Below are 19686 nucleotides of genomic sequence, written 5' to 3' on the forward strand. Positions count from 1 at the left end.
TAATTATCCTACCACGGAGAAAGAGATGTTTGTTGTTGTTTTTGCTTTTGATAAATTTAGATCTTATCTTTTAGGCACCAAAGTGTTTGTTTACTCTGATAATGCAACTCTACGCTACTTGATGGCAAAAAAGGAGGCCAAACCTCGATTAATTCGATGTGTTCTCCTTCTGCAAGAGTTCGACATAGAAATTTGCGACAAGAAAGGAACTGAAAATTTGGTAGCTGATCACTTGAGTCGTATACCCGTGGAGTCAGGTGCAGTTCCTGTTCGAGAGTCTTTTCCTGACGAACAACTTCTCTCTATTGCAACTACACACCCTTGGTATGCTGATGTTGTTAATTACTTAGTCACTAACGAGTTTCCTGCAGGTTGGGCAAAGGAGAAAAGGGATAAGCTCCGGAGCGATGCAAAATACTACATTTGGGATGACCCCTACCTTTGGAAGCGATGCCCTGATCAAATCATTCGAAAGTGCGATAATGAAGGTGAATTTCATTCTATTTTGACCATTTGTCACTCTATGGCATGTGGTGGACACTTTGGATCCAAAAAGTAAGCTAGAAAGGTGTTAGACAGTGTGGACTTTACTGGCCTACTCTCTTCAAGGACGCATTTGAGTTCTGTAAGTCTTGTGATAGATGTCAACGAATAGGTAATCTTTCTTCCTATAATCAAATGCCTCAATCGCCTATGATGTTTGTCAAATATTTGATGTTTTGGGTATAGATTTTATGGGACATTTTCCTAATTCATATGGATGCTTATATATTATTTTGGCCGTTGATTATGTTTCGAAATGCGTGGAAGCAAAAGCCACCCAAACTAATCATTCTAAGGTGGCTGCAGAATTCATTAAGTCATACATCTTCTCTCGATTTGGTATGCCGAAGGCAATTGTGAGTGACAGAGGAACTCACTTTTGCAACAAAACCATGGCTGCACTTTTTCGAAAATATAGCGTACTTCACAAGGTGTCAATTTCATATCATCCTCAAACGAATGGACAAACATAAATCTCCAATCGTGAAGTCAAGTCTATCTTGGAGAAAACAATTCAACCAAACAGAAAAGATTGGAGCTCAAGACTCGAAAATGCTCTGTGGGCATATCGAACAACATACATGACACCAATAGGGATGTCACCATTTCGATTGGTGTATGGAAAGCCTTGCCATTTACCTGTGGAAATTCAACACAAAGCATTTTGGACAGTGAAAAAGTGCAATATGCATCTTCAAGAAGCCGGAGTCCATCGAAAAATGCAAATTCAAGAGCTAGAGGAGATTCGACAAGAGGCGTACGAGAATGCGATACTCTACAAGGAAAAGACAGAAGTCTTTCATGATCATCACATCTCCAGAAAAAATTTTGAGATTGGATATAAAGTCTTATTATATCATTCTCGTCTTAAGCTTTTCCCTGGAAAATTGCGCTCTAGGTGGATAGGGCCCTTTATCGTTACTAAACGTTTTTCCTTATGGTGCAGTGGAGATTCAAATTTTAAGGACGGAGTAAAAGTTTGTGGTCAATGGACATCGTCTTAAGTCATATTACGAGGGATTCCCACTTGAATCTGTCGATTTGGTGTCTCTCGCTGATGTCGAAGTTGAGAAATAAGACATGACGAAGTCTAGCTCAAAGACGATATAGAAAAGCGCTTTTTGAGAGACAACCAAACCATTTAATTGCTTTCTTTAATTTTAATTAATTTCTAATAATATTGTTGACGGTTTTGTTTGTTTTGGTGCAGGTATTTTGGAAAATAATTGCTGGTTCTTCGCGAAGGCGGGATCACTTTTCCCAAAAAAAAAAGATCATAACGTGCCATTTAGTCATGATCATGACTAAATGACACGTATAATACTGCCTAATTCCCCTTAATCCATCCAATTTCCAGCATGAAAGGTAGTCTTTAGTTATGATCATGACCAAAGACCACTTGTCACATTGTCCCATTCATTCTTTAAACCCAATTTTAACCCTAAACCCCCAAAATAAAATAAATATATAAATAAAATTCCTAAATCATAATCTCTCTCCCTTTCTCTCTCTTTCTCTCTCTCGTTTCTCTCCCCATCGCCCTCCCCTCCTTCCCGTCTTTCACCGCGATTCCCCCTCTGCCCATAAGAGAATCGCCGGTTCACCCCTAGACGATCTCCGTCGTCCGCCAGACGCTGCCGAGTCAGCCAGCGACGATCTCCCTCCGGCGTGCCTTCTGCTTGCCCAGGCGGCAATTCCCCCTCTGCCGCGATCTCACCTCGCCCTTAACCTTGGTCTTATTTATGATATTTCTATTGAGTATCTTACTTCTTTTTCTCTTCACAAGGCTTGCTCGATGACACCAATGGATATTCCCTGTCTCAAGGCAATGAAATTTGTTACAGACTCCAATGGGACTCGATTCTTCGCTGGCATATTGGTCCACGGATCTCAACCATCTCCAGACCTCCCTGCATTTGATCCTGATGCACCCTCATCCTTCCCCCATGACTTCCAAGCGTAATTTGATCACTTGCGAGCTGCGTTCACCCACCAACAAACTGAACTTTCAGCCCTTCGAGCTGAGATTGCCGCGTTTCGCACTGAAGTGACTGCAACTCTTTCCGAGCTAAAGCTAATGATCTAGTCACTCATCCCTCGCACCGATTGAAATCGGCTCTTCAAACCAGGGAAGCATTACTCTTTTCTTCTCTTCCTTCTCTTTTAATTTTTCTTTTCTTTACATTGAGGACAATTCATACTTTAGGTATGGGGATGCAAATTTTTGGGCAAAATTTTTTATTTTTTTGCTATTTTTTATGCCTGATTTGCTGTCATTTTGCATATTTTTGAGATTAGTATGAAGTGAGTCAAAGGTGGTTTGTGTGATAGGTTTGTCTAGCATGACTAATGACATTTGATTGGTGATATGTTGAGTCAAGTTGATGTTTGAACCCTGTGAGATTTGAGCCTATGTTTCCTAAGTTATATTAGGGTTTGTTCGTTTGAAGAATTTTACCAAAATCCTATTGTTCATCCAATATTTTCCCCCCGAAAATATCAAATCAAACACCTATTTTTCATTTTTTATATTATACTAAAAATCAATTTTACATTCAAAACATCACATCAATACCTATTTATATCACATCATACAACTATTCAAATTCAAAATTTTTACTATTTAAATCCCAACTCAAAATCCAAACCCCCAAACAAACACACCCTTAGAGAATAAATTGCATACATTCAAGCTTTTGGAAATTTCTTTCATGTGTGATTTATAGTGCTCAATTAGATGAACTATAACTTGAGTGATTATGCATGTTGAACTTGCAACTATCGAGTCTTGCGTTTTGAAAATAATAAGGGCATTAGGTAACCCCATTAAGCATTTTTTTTATTACCCAGCACAATATATTCTCCTAGTTAGCCCATTTGAGTCTTCTTAGCCTATTTTTTCCTTTTATAATAAACTGTCCTTTAGCCTCATACCCTTCTTTTGATTAAGCCTTCTCCGATTTGAACCCTATGTTGGAAAGAATTACTTTAAATCCATGTTGTGATGCACTTTATTTCTTCGGTACTGGTTATAAACGAAATTTGGGTACGAGTGAATCATAGTATACATGAATGAAATTGGGTAGTGTAGGTATACACATATATATACATATAAAGGCAAAAACCATAAAAAATAATAATAATAATAAAAATAATAATAACAAATAAATAAATAAACAATAAAATCATCATCTTGATGAAGTATTTCTATTTAATTATATTATTAAAGTTTGGGTAGTGAATAAACTAAGGATTTAATTGTTTATGCCGATTTGTTCTTCATGTGCTAGCATCGTGTTCTTAATGTATTCTTTTTTGACACACTTAGCCATTGTTTATCTTTTCCTACCGCTAACCATAAGTCCTGATACAACTTTTATTGAAAGTCCCTTTGATTCTTTATGTTAGATTCGAATACTTTAAACAAAGGAGATTTGATTTTTACTCAAGCATTTGGGATAATTTTGTGTTGTACCACCTGAGTGTTAAGCCAATTATACACTTCACTTCTTCAGAGAGCATGTGCAAATAAACTTTACTTTGTGAGGTTGACTTGACTTGATGTATTGGATTTCGGATTGAACTGGTTGTGTTGGATTCTCTTGTCATATTGAGTCGCCTGTGATTTCTTTGGTTTATTTTGAATATATGCTTTGAGGGCAAGCATGATCTAGGTGTGGGGAGATTTGATAGTTAGAAATCGCATGCGTTTTATGTTCATATCATATGCGATATTTGATTGATTTTGATTGGATTCTACCTAATTTATATGCGTATTGTTTATTTGCTGTGTTCAGAGGACAAATATCAAATTTGGCGTAATTGACAGAAAAAGTAAAGAAAAATTCAGATTTGCACCACCTAGTTAGTTACGGCCATGACTAACTATACCCTTATGACATGAGAATTTAATTAAATGTCCAAAAATAATTAGGGCAAAAATTAAATAAAAAAAGGAGGATCACACGTTTTAGAAGGGTGAGAACAGCCAGAGAAGATATGTACAGGAGCAGGAGACTGACAGACTCATAGATCGTGCAGGAGCAAATCGACAGAGAAGATTTCCCTTCCACTATGACTTTATCTTTCTCTATTGTTCTTTGTTAGTTGATTATGAAGTAGATACTTTTATGGTTTGAGGGATGATAATGATTTGGTTCTCTTGTTTTGGAGATTCTTAATTTTCTTTATAAAAGTTCTTTTTGATTATCAATATTTGTCTAATTCTGATAATAACGTTTGTGATTGTTAGATTGATTGAATATTTTGGTACCGATATTTGAATTAGTCTGATAATCTAAAGTCAATTCAGGTAGTATATCGTATTCGCACTTGAATAGATGACAACCGGGTTGAATAGTTCCTTCCCGGGGGTTAGACAATTAAATTTAATTGCTGTTCTTAGGTAGTAATTGTATTGAATTGGGTTTTTTTTTTTTAGATTAGAATGCGATTAGACTATATTTCTTATGGGCGCACTTAGGTTTATTTGCTTAATTAGGGGTAGTTAATGGTCGTACCTTAATTACCTACACTGTAAGGAAAAATAGGTTGTAAGAGCTTGTTGATAACTATAACCAATTTATGTATACTTTAATAAGAATTAAATTTATTGAATTAATGATAAAACACAAGTGCCATAACTATATCATCTCTTGAGCCAGACAACCCCTTAATAGCTAGTTCCCCATCGATTTAATTGTTTTGTTATTTTGTCTTCATTAGATAATAAAAGAAAATCCCCCCATTTTATTTACTACATTAGAACGCGAAAGAGTAAATCACACAATTCCTGTGGAGACGATCTCTTCCCTGTATTACATTAAATTGTGATCATGGAATAGGTGAATTATTTGATTGACCGCGCGTCAGGTCATTGAGCCTTTTTATTATATTTTGGTTTTTTTTTTCATTGGCATGCGTTCTACGTAGGGTATAAATAAGGCTATGGTTGTTTTTTGACATTAATTGGGATTTCAATCAAAATTTGGGATTTTTAGCCATTGGCTGTTTTGGGCAAAAGGGGTTTTCTTGTTTGATTATTCTTGGTTCTATCAAAGAGCATCATTGCTTCTGGGCGATAGACGACGATAACAACAACGGATGTCGAGAACAACGGCTATTTTTTACTTTCTGTCGCCAATATTTCAGTGTCTCTATACCTTCGTCACTCGAAGTAGAGCTTCTGTCTCTGTTGTGTTTGGATTAATGGCAGAGGGACTTTGTGGAATTAGAAATCGAGATCGAAATATGTGTGTTGAATTTGATAATTAAGTAGTTGAAGTTCCAGTTCGAGATTTCTAGAGTCGGTGAAATACTTTGATTTACTTGAAGAATTAACTGTAATCGGTGGTTAGTTTTACAAGATTTTTCTTCAAGTTGTTAGCATAGTTAGTTCTATAGTTGCCTAGTTGAAGTTACTGCAAGTTTAGATATAATTGATTGTATGGTGTATACTTACATAGATGCTAATACTTTTCAATTTTTATTGCATGCAATGCAGTCTCTGGCATCATACTTCGGTTTCGTACACTGCTTGGGATCCTGGTTCAGTTTTCAATTGTTTTGTGCCCTCTCGCAATAGAAATCTTTAGATTCCAAGTTTGATTGTTTGTAATAAGGGTTGATTAAGAACTTACATGTTGGTTGTATGTTCTTTCGGTGAGTGTGACTGTATTATAGATTCCCAAGATTTTTCTTCGTTATTTTCTTCATCCTCACTGCTTAAAGACTCTTGTCTATATATTTTTCTTTCTCATCCATTTATTCTATTGTATGTTCGCCATGTTACATAATATCATTTTCCATTTTAGAGCTAGAAGTATTTATAGCTTTCTTTATCATTGATGTATTGATGTTTGCATCCTTGTTAGAAAACATATCAACAACTCCCTTAATCAAATTATCATTATCAAAGACTAACTCATAATCCGCAATTATCAACTTCTTTAATTAAGCCCTCATTGGAATCATCAATATCATTTAAAACAATAAGACCAATCAATCATTGCTACCATAACGATCTAACAAATTTTGGTTATACATGATATAAACCAAATCTTACAACTTTTGGCTTTCTAATTTGTTTATTTTCTTAGAATAAATCTAAATATTTAGTTAAGATTTAAGATAAATGTTAGTTTTTTTTCTTCTATATTATAATAGAAAAGTATATTTTATAAGTTAATGTTAGATTTCAATTATTTATGTGTTAAAAAATAACCCAATGAGCTACAATCGCGGTGCAGCGTAGCGTAAACGGATTGCCACTACAGGTTGCTATGTTGCTGGTGCGTAAACGCGAAACCGCGGAGCGATCGTAGCGGCAGAGTGCCTCTCCGCTACGCCACGCTGCTATTGCAGCGCTATTGACAACTATGCAAGGGACTACTTAGTTCGTTTCATGTTGAGCATCTAGAACCTGTTTCTTGGCACCAAAGTTCTACCAAGATAACTTGATTTGTTGCTAGTCCTTTAGCCTAAAAATTCGTTGTCTTTGTGATTAACAAGTTTAGGCTTAATTTTGTCCATAAATGTATAATTTTATTCAGATCCTGGTGCGCCATTAATATGAGCTCAGAACTAATATATATTGTTGTGCATTAGTGTTGTTATAGGAAGTTGATAATTTAAGCCTAGAGTAGTTTATATATGTTTAGTTCGATAAGTATGTATAGTTAAATTATGTCAGCTGCTTTCATGGACTGCCTGAATAGCTTAGTTTGTTGTTGCAGTTTGGATCTATTCCTTATTGATTTTGTTTAAACTGGAAAGGTTACTAATTATCTTAGGTTAAGTACCGATGATTTACTAATAACTTTATATATATTTTGTATGCTATTTTCTTTAAGTGCCTTTTTATTTCACGTTTTAAATTTGTAAAGTTTGTGGGTTTACACTTTCTCGAAGATTACTTTTAATTTGAAGATTCGTTCTTACATTCTTATTTAAAGACCAGTTGTTTATATATTATTTCAGTGTTACTTTAGTATTGCAATAGCTTGAGTACAATTTGTTTAGCCAAGGATCATGTCCATCACGAGAGGACTCACTTTATGAGGAATGAGAAGAGAGTCAAGGTGATGAAAGTAGGAACTACTGATAATCCTTCTGATATGTTCACCAAACTGGTCTCTCATAGCAAGTTTCGACATTGTTTGGACTTGCTAAATGTCACAAATTGGTAGTTGCCCGAGGAGGGGAAAATCTAAGGCATAATGGAAGAGTCTGTTCATCTGGCATTGTAATGATGTATCTGTAAGTGGGATTCAAGTCAAGGTGGAGATTTGTTGACACGCCTTGAATCTAGTTTGTCACTTCGCTGAGTTTTCACGGGGGTCTCGCTCATATGAAATCTGTAATCTGTAACGCAACCATCCTCAATAAATTTGTTCTCCGTTTCCACCTGTGGACATAGCCAACACGTTGGTGAACCACACAAATCTGTGTCATATTTACGTTTATGTTTGTTATTCGATCAATAATCGTAATCTGTCACAACAAAAGATACGGTCCCGGTCACTCCAAATCGTACGAGGGATGTCATGTAGCTGCACAATTTCTCAATCAAAAACCTCCGTGGTTGACGTGCTGGTTAATCCAGCTGCCAGAGGAATGAAATTAGCATACTTTGATAGCCGATTGACAACAACCAAGACAATTGATTTTCTGAAGGATGACAGTAACCCAGTAATAAAATCCAATAAGATCTCCTCCTATATTTGATTTGGAATTGGTACGGGTTGTAGTAGTCCCGCCGGAGAAGTGGTATTATACTTAACATGTTGGAAAGCCAAGCATTGAGCAACATATTGTTTGACATCCGCCCGTAAGCCTCGCCAAAATACTCACTCGCAATCCGGCGATACATTCTCTGAACACCCGCATGTCCCCCAACCGGAGAATTATGGAACTTATGTAAAATAGACTGCTGAATTCTTTCATCCTAAGGTACCATCACTTGATTTCGAAATAATAATAATCCTTGACAAACCCGATACGGAGGTGTTGCACCCGAGATCAAAATCAGGCCTTGTAGGTGTGCGTCCTGGTTGGTGGCAGTACGAAGTTCATCGAGTAATCTGACCACCGATCCTGAAAAAGCATAAAACTATCCTTCCTCTACATACATGCGCGACAAGACGCCCGCTAACAAGTTTTTTCTACTCAGACGGTACTGAATGTCAAAACCAAATCCCAATAATTTGGTAATCCACCATTGTTGCTCCAGATTTTGGATTGTTTGCGCCATAAGTTTGCGGAGACTACATTGATCCGTTACAATAGTGAACTTCCGCCTAAGTAAATAATCCTGCCATTTTTTTACTCCACAAGTAATGGCAAACATCTTCCGGTGGTATGTTGACGCAGCTTGCATACAAGGTGTCAATTTATTGCTAATGAAAGCGATAGGGTGGTCTGACTATATTAAAACGGCCCATATACCCACTCAAGATGCTTCGGTTTCCAATACAAAAGGCTGCGCAAAATTCGGAAGCGTTAAAATTAGAGCAGTAGTGAGGGCTTATTTCAACAGTTTGAAGGCATCCATTGCGTCTTCAGTCCAATGAAACCCATCATTTCATAGTAGATCCATCAACGGTGCAACAATATGCGCATAACCCCAAATAAATCGTCTGTAAAAGCCGGTTAGTCCGAAAAAAGCTCGGAGCGCTCAGAAGGACGTAGGGACTGACCAGTCAACCATGGCAGCAATCTTAGAGAGATCTACACTCACCCCCGGGTGTGAAATAATGTGCCCCAAATACTCCACTTGGATAGTACCAAAGTGACAATTTTCTCTTTTAGCGAACAATTGATGTTGGCGAAGTACCTGCATGACTCCGCGAAGGTGCTATAGGTGTTCCACCCACGAGGAGTTGTATAGAAGAATGTCATCCAAAAAAACAGAACATGACGGCGGAGCATGGTTTGAAAAATGGAATTCATCAAATTCTGGAAGGTTTCCGGGGCATTGGTAAGGCAAAATGGCATAACCTAAGACTCATAATGCCCCTCATATGTACGGAAGGCTATCTTATGTATATTTTTCGGATGAACATGGATTTGATGATAACCGGACCATAACTCTAGCTTTGAAAAGAACCGAGCACCATACAATTCATCGAAAAGCTCATCGATCGTAGGAATTGGGAATCTATCTTTGACAGTAATAACGTTAAGGGCCCTATAATCCGCACAAAAATGCCATGTTGCATTTTTTTTTCGAACTAACACTATTGGAGAGGAAAATGGGCTATAGCTCGCTTGTATAATTCCATCCATAAGAATTTCACTAACCATAGTTTCGATTACCACTTTCTGGAAATGTGGATATCGATAGGGCCATATCTTCACCGGTGGTGCTCCTGGCAGAAAAGGTATGGCATGATCAGTAGCATGCGTGGGCGGTAATCCCTTCGGCTTCTGAAATATGCTACCGAATTCTTGAAGAAGGTCAACTACGTTGTGGGTCAGATGGGGTCATCCCGTTCTCCCTTAATTGACGGGATGATATCCAATTGGAACAATTCCGCAATATTATTGGCTTGACATAGCTTTTGAGGAGGGTGAAGTTGTGCCAATTGTGGTGCTATACGAGGCTCCCTTTTTAGTCTAATAAGTCGACCATCCATCTCGAATTCAAGCACCAATTAGTCATAATTGTGGCGAACCCATCCCAATGTGGCCAACCACGACGCGCCCAAAATGACATCCTCTCCATGGATAGATAGTACAAATAACTCAGGGCAGAACATATTCCCTTGTATAACAACCGGTGTATTCAACAACCGACCTTCCATATGTAAATGCCCGCCATTTCCCACCATGACTGCAAAGGATGGTACCGACCTGATTGGTAGCCCAAGACGTTCTACGACCTGGGTGCGAATAAAAGAGTCAGTGCTGCCCCTATCCAACAATACTTGTACTGTTGAAGAACCGATGAACCCCCTATAACAAAATGTGGTATATGATGGCGCTCTTGCCAACGAATGAAACAAAACAATTGAATCACAAGCCTCTGTCTCAACACCTGCAGACTCATCCTTCCCTCCCATCATTGATTCATCATCGAATTTAACCATTAGAAGGTGTGGCCGATTCTTACAATGGTGATTTGTTGTCCACTTTTCATCACAATTGTAACACAAATTTTTCTGGTGTAGTTCTTGCATCTTTGTGGCTATGAGACGTTGGACCCCTGCTTGCGGTGTTGATGGCCCCGAAAGGGTTGACATTGGTCCAGATGCGTTTGGACTACTTCAGACTACTAGCGGTCGTGACTTGAGAATTAATCCCCGTGACATCAATTTTGCCTCTTGTAACTTGTTGGGAAATGGTGGTTCGACAAGTCTGCTTTGAACACCTTAAATAGGGCCAACTTCCCTTGAACCGCAGTTAACTCACAGTAATAACAGCTCACTGACAGTGATATAAATACTTAAGTAGAAAAACAATGAATGAGCCAAGTATTTGTTAACCCAGTTCGGTTATAACAACCTACGTCTGCGGGATCCCAATCCATGAGATACTCCACTATAATCAATACTGAAAATAGTACATAACAACCTTAAACTCACTTAACACATATCCTCCATAAAGGCTTACCTTGCATTCAATGCACATGTATTGGTAGTTACAAACGCGTACTGACACCACTGTATACAACAAGCCTAGAGTAATGCATCCAACAAGCTGGTTGTCATCTCCTTTGGGTCTCCGAGAACTCCTCCCTCGGGCAACTTCTCCGGTGGGTTTTGTGTATCAAACAAAGGTGAAAAACATGGAGATAAGGAGGGACTCAAATTAGAGCTTCTACAATAATTTCTTTCTCTAGGATAAGCTCTCAAAATGTGCTCTCACTCTAAACCGAGACTGTCCCATACTGTGTATACAACAGCCTGATTTGAGTGTAAATTAAGCAACAATTAATTCCCTTAGTACACAAATGGAATAGGGCGGTTCTCAAGATAGATCTGACATTCCTTTGACTATCCTTATTTTATCAAACTTGTCTTGTATGGATATATGCACGTATGAGACAAAATAGACAAGACAACACACATAATCAGATGTTGCAAGTGAGAGTCTGCCTGCAGTCTGTGTTTGTCTGCAGCAGCAGAAAGTAATTTGTTGTTTTTGGTATCTGGGGACAGCGGCTGCAGAATGTCATTTGTTCATATGCCAAAAGTGGTAATAAAGAGATTTTTCATTTAACATTCTCCCCATTTTTAGCATATGAGAGCACGCACACAATGTGCAGGAGAGAAACTCCCGCAGTCAACAATAACTTCAATCAACAAAATATAAGTCAGGTTCATATCACGATTACAGGCCGATAACAACAAACAAAGGCTACATGCAGCGTTGACAAATAGAGATACGATGGTTGTAACAGCAACAAAAGAACAACCAACAGGCCTAGCCAAAAAGCAGTCAGCAAAAACAGCTAACACCAGCAGACAACAACAACAGATAACATCAAAGAACAACATAAAACATACTCTACTACCCTTTACTTGCACATCTTTCCCCCTTTGCGTGGAGCAGATGCCAAAACACAGTGCATCACAGTCAGGAGAACTCCAGCTCCACTTCACCAGCATCGACGGCGGTCGGATCGCAAGGAATGAGGTTGATGGCACGAGTGAGCATGCGACGATGTTCATCTAAAGTTGTTTTGATGGGAAGTTGCTCTTTCACCACGTCACGCAAAAGTTTGCGGGCTTAAAAAAGCTGACTCGCCAAGTCCATCAGGGTCGGTTCCTGAAAATCATTATGCTAACCATCCAGGTTTGATTTCGGGGAAAAAGGAGGGGAGTAAACAATTTCTTCATCGGGTGTGGGATTGATGTTGTGATGAGATAGCAGCAGGGTAATGAGAGCAGGGTAGGGCAGTTTGCGGATGTCTTTCTTAAGGTTGCCGCAAGCAAACTTGACTATCTTTGAAACCACCAGAAAACCAAGATTCAAATGGTTAACAAATTTATCAATGGCAAGAATGAGATTATCCATCTCTGTGCCAATGGAGGAACCATTTGAAGTGGGAAATACGTTGTAACCACAAAGACGGAAGAGGCACTGAAACTTCATGGTAAGTTCCTTGGCTTACAGACCTTGTCTCCCAAAGTCATTGGCTTTGCGCCCAGACACCATGAGGGCGACATCTCGATTTGATTCTGTCACAAGTTCAGAGGACAATTGTTCAGGGTTGCCTGTAGGCAGCTGTAACAGCCTGTTGATCAGATCTGGGCTCAGCTCGATAAATTGCCCACGGATGTATGTCTTGTGAAACCACTGTGAACCTTCCACCAAAACAGTTGTAGGCAAGTTAGCATAAAATTCGCGAACAAGTTTGGGACAATACCTTGTCAAGCTAACAGCCCATGAAAAAGTCCCTTTTTTCTGTAAGTACTCTGTGAATCCAACGTCGATGTGTTGGGGACTATTGAAAGTCACTTCACCGATAAAGCTGCGCAAATCCAGATCATCGTATTCATACCGTTCTGCCTCGTCATCAAAGTGGATTTCGTCCATAGCACGTTTTGGAGAAGGTATCCGAGGAACATCACTATGTTTGCGAGACTTCTTTCGCTTAAGTTTTTCTCTCAGATTTTGCAGAGTCTTCTTTTGCTTCTTCTTCGGAGGTCGTGATGACTCCGGGATATCAGCTTCAGCCTGTCGTTTGGTCAGGGGGACTTGATTTGCAACAACAGGAGATTCAGAAGGAGGAACTGCTTCTCCTCTGAGGACAACAGTCTCCACCATCTCAGTTTCCTCAGAATGCGAAACTTCTTCTCGTTCGGTCTGTTGAGGGATGAGTGCAGCAGCAGCAGTCTCAGCATCCATAGCACCATCACTACCAACAACAGTTTGTTCAGCAGGGTCTGGGGCAACATCATCGTCATTCCCAGTTGCAGCCACCCCTTCGGTTTGTTGTTCTGTTCCAAGAACATCTGAAGTACCATATGTAACTTCCAGAGAAGGTTGTTTTTCCGCAGTAGCAGCAACATCAGCCTGTGCTGCCAACTGTTCTTCATTTACGGGAGCCACCATTGTTATTGGATCCACAAGAGTAACTGGACCAGACAAATCACCAGAATCTGAAGTAGGATTGATATAACCACATTGCCCTGACCGTGCACTTCCCTTTCCACGTCCACACCTTCCAACTCCGCGAGATTCTCCACCGAAGCGTGTTTGAGCCATCCACAACAATTTTGTTCAAACACAAGGGACTTCTAAATATGTAAATGGTGAAAGATAAACCATCATTCCTACACCAGATATATATGGATGATAGAGAGTAGAGGGGAAGTTACAACTTCCAATTCAAAATTTGAATTTTTTTTTTTATTGTTATTTTACCAATTCCCAAAGAACCATCATAATGAATTGCTGCCGTAATTACTGCTTTCTGCAACTCTGCACTGACAACTCACCGTCAAATCAAGGCTTCTCACATCTAATCAACTTCCCACAATATTCCATTCTTTTTAATTTTTCAGAATATCTATTTTCCCTCTTATTTTTCATCTCCAATTTTTTCATAATTTACCAATAAGCAGCAATATATTGGAGACATAATGCATCGTATATGCAAGATTATGAGCGTATGAACATATACCCAGATCACGGAGAAGTGTCTCAAACCGATCACCATCGAGCGCCTTTGTGAGAATATCAACCTTTTGATCCTTAGTCCCAACGTACTTCAGTCTGCACACATTCGACTCCACCAATTCACGAATAAAATGGTATCGGATATCAATGTGTTTGGTCCTTCCATGTTGTACGGGATTTTTGGATATGTTGATAGCATTGGAATTATCACACAATAATGTGAATGAATCACAATAAATTCCATAATCTGCAAGCATTTGACGAATCCAAAGAAGTTGTGCACAACAGCTTCCCGCAGCAATATATTCTGCCTCAACTGTAGATAGGGCAATTGAATTCTGGTTTTTGGAACTCCAGCTAACGAGGTTATCACCGAGATAAAAACAACCACCCGTTGTGCTTTTACGATCATCACAACATCCTGCCCAGTCAGAGTCAGTGAAACCAATGTGGTTGAGACAGGACCTGTTAGAGTACCATACTCAGCTGTTCCATGAACATAGCGAATTATCCTTTTTGCGGCTTTCAAATGTGCTTCCTTTGGAGCAGCTTGAAACCTTGCACATACTCCAACACTAAACGAGATATCAGGCCTGCTGGCATTCAAGTAAAGCAAACTACCTATGATACTCCTGTACAACTTCTGATCCACATCTTTTCCCGATTCATCCTTCGACAACTTCTCTTGTTGTCCTAAGGGTGTTCTGATAGCCATAGAACTACTCACCCCAAAATTATTGACCATATTTCGAGCATACTTGGTCTGATTTAGAAAGATACCATCAACACACTATTTAACATGCAGACCTAAGAAATAAGTAAGTTCACCAATCATACTCATTTCGAACTCGGAGTCCATGAACTTCACAAACTCTTTTCTCATCTACTCGGAGGTGGAACCAAATACAATGTCATTGACATAGATTTGAGCAATCATCAACTAATTTCCTTTGTGCTTGATAAACAATGTCTTGTCATTGGATCCGCGAACATAATTCTTTTCAAGGAAGAAGTTCGATAACCTTTCATACCAAGCCCTCGGTGCTTGTTTTAAACCATACAAAGCCTTGTTCAATCGAAACACATGATCCAGATGAAAAGGATCTTGAAATCCCTTAGGTTGTTCAACATAGATCTCCTCTTTAATCCATCCATTGAGAAAAGCTGTTTTCACATCCATCGGAAAAAGAGTGAATCCGAGTGAACACAAAATAGATATCAGCAATCTTATAGCTTCGATACGGGCAACCGGGGCAAAGGTCTCGTCGTAGTCGATTCCTTCAATCTGAGTGTATCCTTGGGCAACTAATCTGGCCTTGTTTCGAGTAATATTGCCACACTCATCAGACTTGTTCTTGAAGATCCATTTTGTACCAATCACGTTACAGTCACCAGGTCTATGCACCAGTGTCCATACTCCATTTCTCTCAAACTGGTTTAATTCATCTTGCATTCCACTCAACCAGTATTCATCCTTCAATGCCTCATCAACACTTCTGGGTTCAAAAGTGGACACAAAACAGTTCATTCCAGATAAGTTTTTGAAATCAATCTGTTTACCTCGAGTGACTCTGCCACCTTTTGGATCGCCAATGACAGCATCAATTGGGTGATTCTGTGGTACTCTGGAACCATATATTCTAACTTCTGCATCATATTCAGTTTCAGCAGGTTGTTGATTGGTTGTTGTTATCTCAGTGGAACACTCAGGTTTTGACCAATCTGTTCTAATAAAACTTTCAGTAGCATCATCACCAGCTGTCTGTGGTTGATCATTCTGATTTTGAGGAGGATTTTGAATCTCATGAGGACTTCTAATCACTGGATTTGGAGCATCATCATCATCATCTTGTTGAATAGATTTCTTCTCTGAAAGAGCATCATCAAACACTACATTCACATATTCCATCACCTTCTTGGTTCGATTGTTGTAGACTCTATAGGCTCTTGAGTTCAATGAGTATCCCAGAAATATACCATCATCTGAACGAGCATCAAACATATGTAGTTGATCCCGATCCTTCATAATGTAGCATCTACACCCAAACGTATGAAAATATGAGACATTCGGCTTCTTTCCATTCCAGATTTCATAAGGTGTTTTCTCTGTGTGTGGTATGAGATACACACGATTGATCACATAGCAAGTTGTATTAATAGCTTCAGCCCACAAGAACTTTGCAACTCCTTTCGCATGCATGATAGATCTAGCCATTTCCTGTAAAGTTCGATTTTTCCTTTCCACTACCCCGTTCTACTGTGGAGTTTTTAGAGCAGAATATTCATGTTTGATTCCCAACTTGTCACAGAATCCACTGAATTTTTTATTCTCGAATTCTTTCCCATGATCAGTCCGAAGTCTATTAATCTTCACTTACTTCTCATTCATAAGCCTTGTACTCAACTTCTCAAAAGCATCAAAGGCTTCACCTTTTTCACGCAAGAAATCAACCCAAGTATATCTAGAAAAATCAACACAAACCAGAATATACTTCTTACCACCAAGGGTATAAACATCAACGGGACCCATTAAATCCATATGCAGCAGTTCCAGGCAGTTGTTGCTAGTTTGCTGTTCCAACACTGGATGAGCAACCCTTTTCTGTTTTCCTCTTGCACAATCACCACAAGTAGCACTAGGCAACTTTGTAAATCTGGGCAGACCTCTGATTGCACCAAGTTTACTGATTCTCATCAAGTTTTGGGGATTGACATGCCCTAACCTGGTATGCCATAACATTGTTTCATCATCTTTCAAGATCAAAGCTTGCATCTTTGGTTTCTCCAATAAGTAGCAATTATTCTTTGATCGAATACCAGTCATCACACACCTCTTATCAACATCCAATACCTCACATGATTCCCTTGTGAACTTCACATTCAAATTATCATCACATAGTTGACTGATACTTATTAGATTTGTGCTTCAGACCTTAAACAAAATACACCTTTGAAAGTCTTGGAATTCCTTCTTTCTCAAGAATACCTAGCCACTAATCTTTCCTTTTGCACCATCTCCAAAGATAATATCACCACTTCTATCCTCAACAAAGTTTTTCAACAGATTCTTTTGGTTTGTCATGTGACGGGAGCATCCACTATCAAAATACCAACGATCAGATCTAGTTGATTCTTGGCTTGACAAGATAACATTGCACTCCAATTGCTTTTGATTTTCCTTCGGCATCCACACCAATCTGACTTTGATATTATGTCTGAGTCCTTCAGTAGGCCACTCAATATTTCTGCCATTCATCACATCCTTCGCCAATCTGAGACATTTTTCAGCTGTATGACCTGGAAATCTGCAATATTTGCAGTCATCTGGACGTAATGACAATGGTTTAACATCATGAGTTCTGCGACCTGTGTTCCAATTCCTGCTTCTGTTCTTTCTGGACTTCTGTTTCTTCACTAGAGCATATTTCTTTTCTGGAACTTTAACATCAGTAAGAAGACCACCACGAACAAATGTAGTTGGTTTACTTTGAGAGGTTTTGCAAAAACCAATTCCTTTATGATCTCCAAAAGGTTTTCCAATCGAAATAAGTTCATCCAATTTTTCTTTTCCTTTTTGAAGTCTGTCATTTTCTTCCTTCAACTTCTGATTTTCAACCTTTAAACCATATAATTCAGTAGAGTTAGCCTTAATATCTTTCTTCAGTTGTTCAATCTCATCATCAAGTTTGTCTTTTTGGTCTTCCAATCGATAAATGGTATTCAATAATTCTTTGTTTTTCACCAAGGATTTCTTTTGTTTAGCAACCATCCCCTCATATGCTTCAATCAACTCATCAGCATCCAATTCTTTTGACTCCTCAGAATTTTCAGCGTTTGATTTATCATCATCAACCTTACTAGATTCATCAACACCAGCCATGAACGCCACAAGTTCATCATTCTCTGAATTTTCTTCACCTGCAGCAGAGCCTTCCTCATCATTATCACTCCAAGTAGCTTGGTAGGCTTTTTTTTCTTTCTTCTTTACAGCTGGACATTCAGATTTAATGTGTCCTACACCAACACATCCATAACAAGTTGGTTCTTGAACTGTATCAGGCTTAGTAGACACTGTGAATTTTTTCTTGAAGCCACCTTCGAATTTTCCTTTTGGCTTGTTGTAACTTGTTGGTTTCTGATCTGAGTACTTTTGCTGCGAGCTAGATGCATTTCCATCACGATAACCACTTTTATTTGGAAATTTTCCATACTTCAGCTTAGCTGCTCTTTTATCACTAATCATTCGAGAAAGTTTACGACTTATGAGTGCTATTTCTTCATCAGACTCTATCAGCTCCATGTCTTCAGCACTTAATGCCACACTTTTAGGAGTTTCATCTTCAAGATAATTCATTTCATAACTCACCAGTGTACCATACAATTCATCCAATGTCATGTTTTTCAGCTTTTGTGGTTCATCGAGCATAATCACCTTAGGTCTGAAATTTTTTGTGAGACTTTTAAGCATCTTTCTCACTAGTCTCTTCTCTTCAAAGTGCATTCCAAGAGCTTCTGCTTGATTGACAACATCCATAAAGTGATTATAGTAAACAACGATTGTTTCGTCTTCATTTATCTTCAGTCCTTCGAAAAATGTTTCCACATGATCAAGTTTTGATTCTCGGACTTGTACTGATCCTTCGAATGCATTTTCAAGAATGTCCCATGCTTCCTTATCAATCTTGCAGTTTGATATCAACTTCCCTTGAGTTTCATCAACAACGTTGAAGATCGAAAAAAAGGCTTTCGAGTTGGCGATTGCAGCAGCCTTTTCATTTAGAGTCCATTCTCTTTTTGGTTTATTCACAAGAGAGATAATATTATCTTCATCTTGGATGGTCTTCTTGGGATGAGACCATGCAGACTCAACAGCATTAGAAACATCTTCACCTTGTAACATCAGAAAAGCTTCCATTTTGTTCTTCCAACTTTGATAGTTTGTTCCATCAAAAAATGGAGGTCTCGATGTTAAACGACCTTCCTTGCTCATCTTTACAACTGTGAAAGGACCTACTCAGCAACTTAGAGAACACTGCTCTGATACCAGATGTTGGGAAATGGTGGTTCGACAAGTCTGCTTCGAACACCTTAAATAGGGCCAACTTCCCTTGAAGCGTAGTTAACTCACAGTAATAACAGCTCACTGACAACTATATAAATACTTGAGCAGAAAAACAATGAATGAGCCGAGTATTTGTTAACCCAGTTCGGTTATATCAACCTACATCTGGGGGATCTCAATCCATGAGATACTCCACTATAATCAATACAGAAAATAGTACATAACAACCTTAAACTCACTTAACACATATCCTCCATAAAAGCTTACCTTGCATTCAATGCACAGGTACTGGTAGTCACAAACGCGTACTGACACCACTTTATACAACAAGCCTAGAGTAATGCATCCAACAAGCTGGTTTTCATCTCCTTTGGGTCTCCGAGAACTTCTCCCTCCGGCAACTTCTCCGGTGGGTTTTGTGTATCAAACACAGGTGAAAAACATGGAGATAAGGA

The 19686-nt window shown here is 38.8% G+C and overlaps 1 protein-coding gene across 1 annotated transcript; it reads right to left on the reverse strand.

Annotated features, from left to right (window-relative positions):
• Positions 1-17155: 17155 nt before the first annotated feature.
• On the reverse strand, positions 17156-19159 carry LOC127239179 (uncharacterized). The gene has a single exon (XM_051257209.1). The coding sequence runs from the start codon at positions 19157-19159 to the stop codon at positions 17156-17158; it is 2004 nt and encodes a 667-aa protein (XP_051113166.1).
• Positions 19160-19686: the final 527 nt, after the last annotated feature.

The sequence above is a fragment of the Andrographis paniculata genome, unplaced genomic scaffold (assembly GCF_009805555.1).
Source record: "Andrographis paniculata isolate CXL003 unplaced genomic scaffold, ASM980555v1 Contig77END, whole genome shotgun sequence".
NCBI lineage: Eukaryota > Viridiplantae > Streptophyta > Magnoliopsida > Lamiales > Acanthaceae > Andrographis > Andrographis paniculata.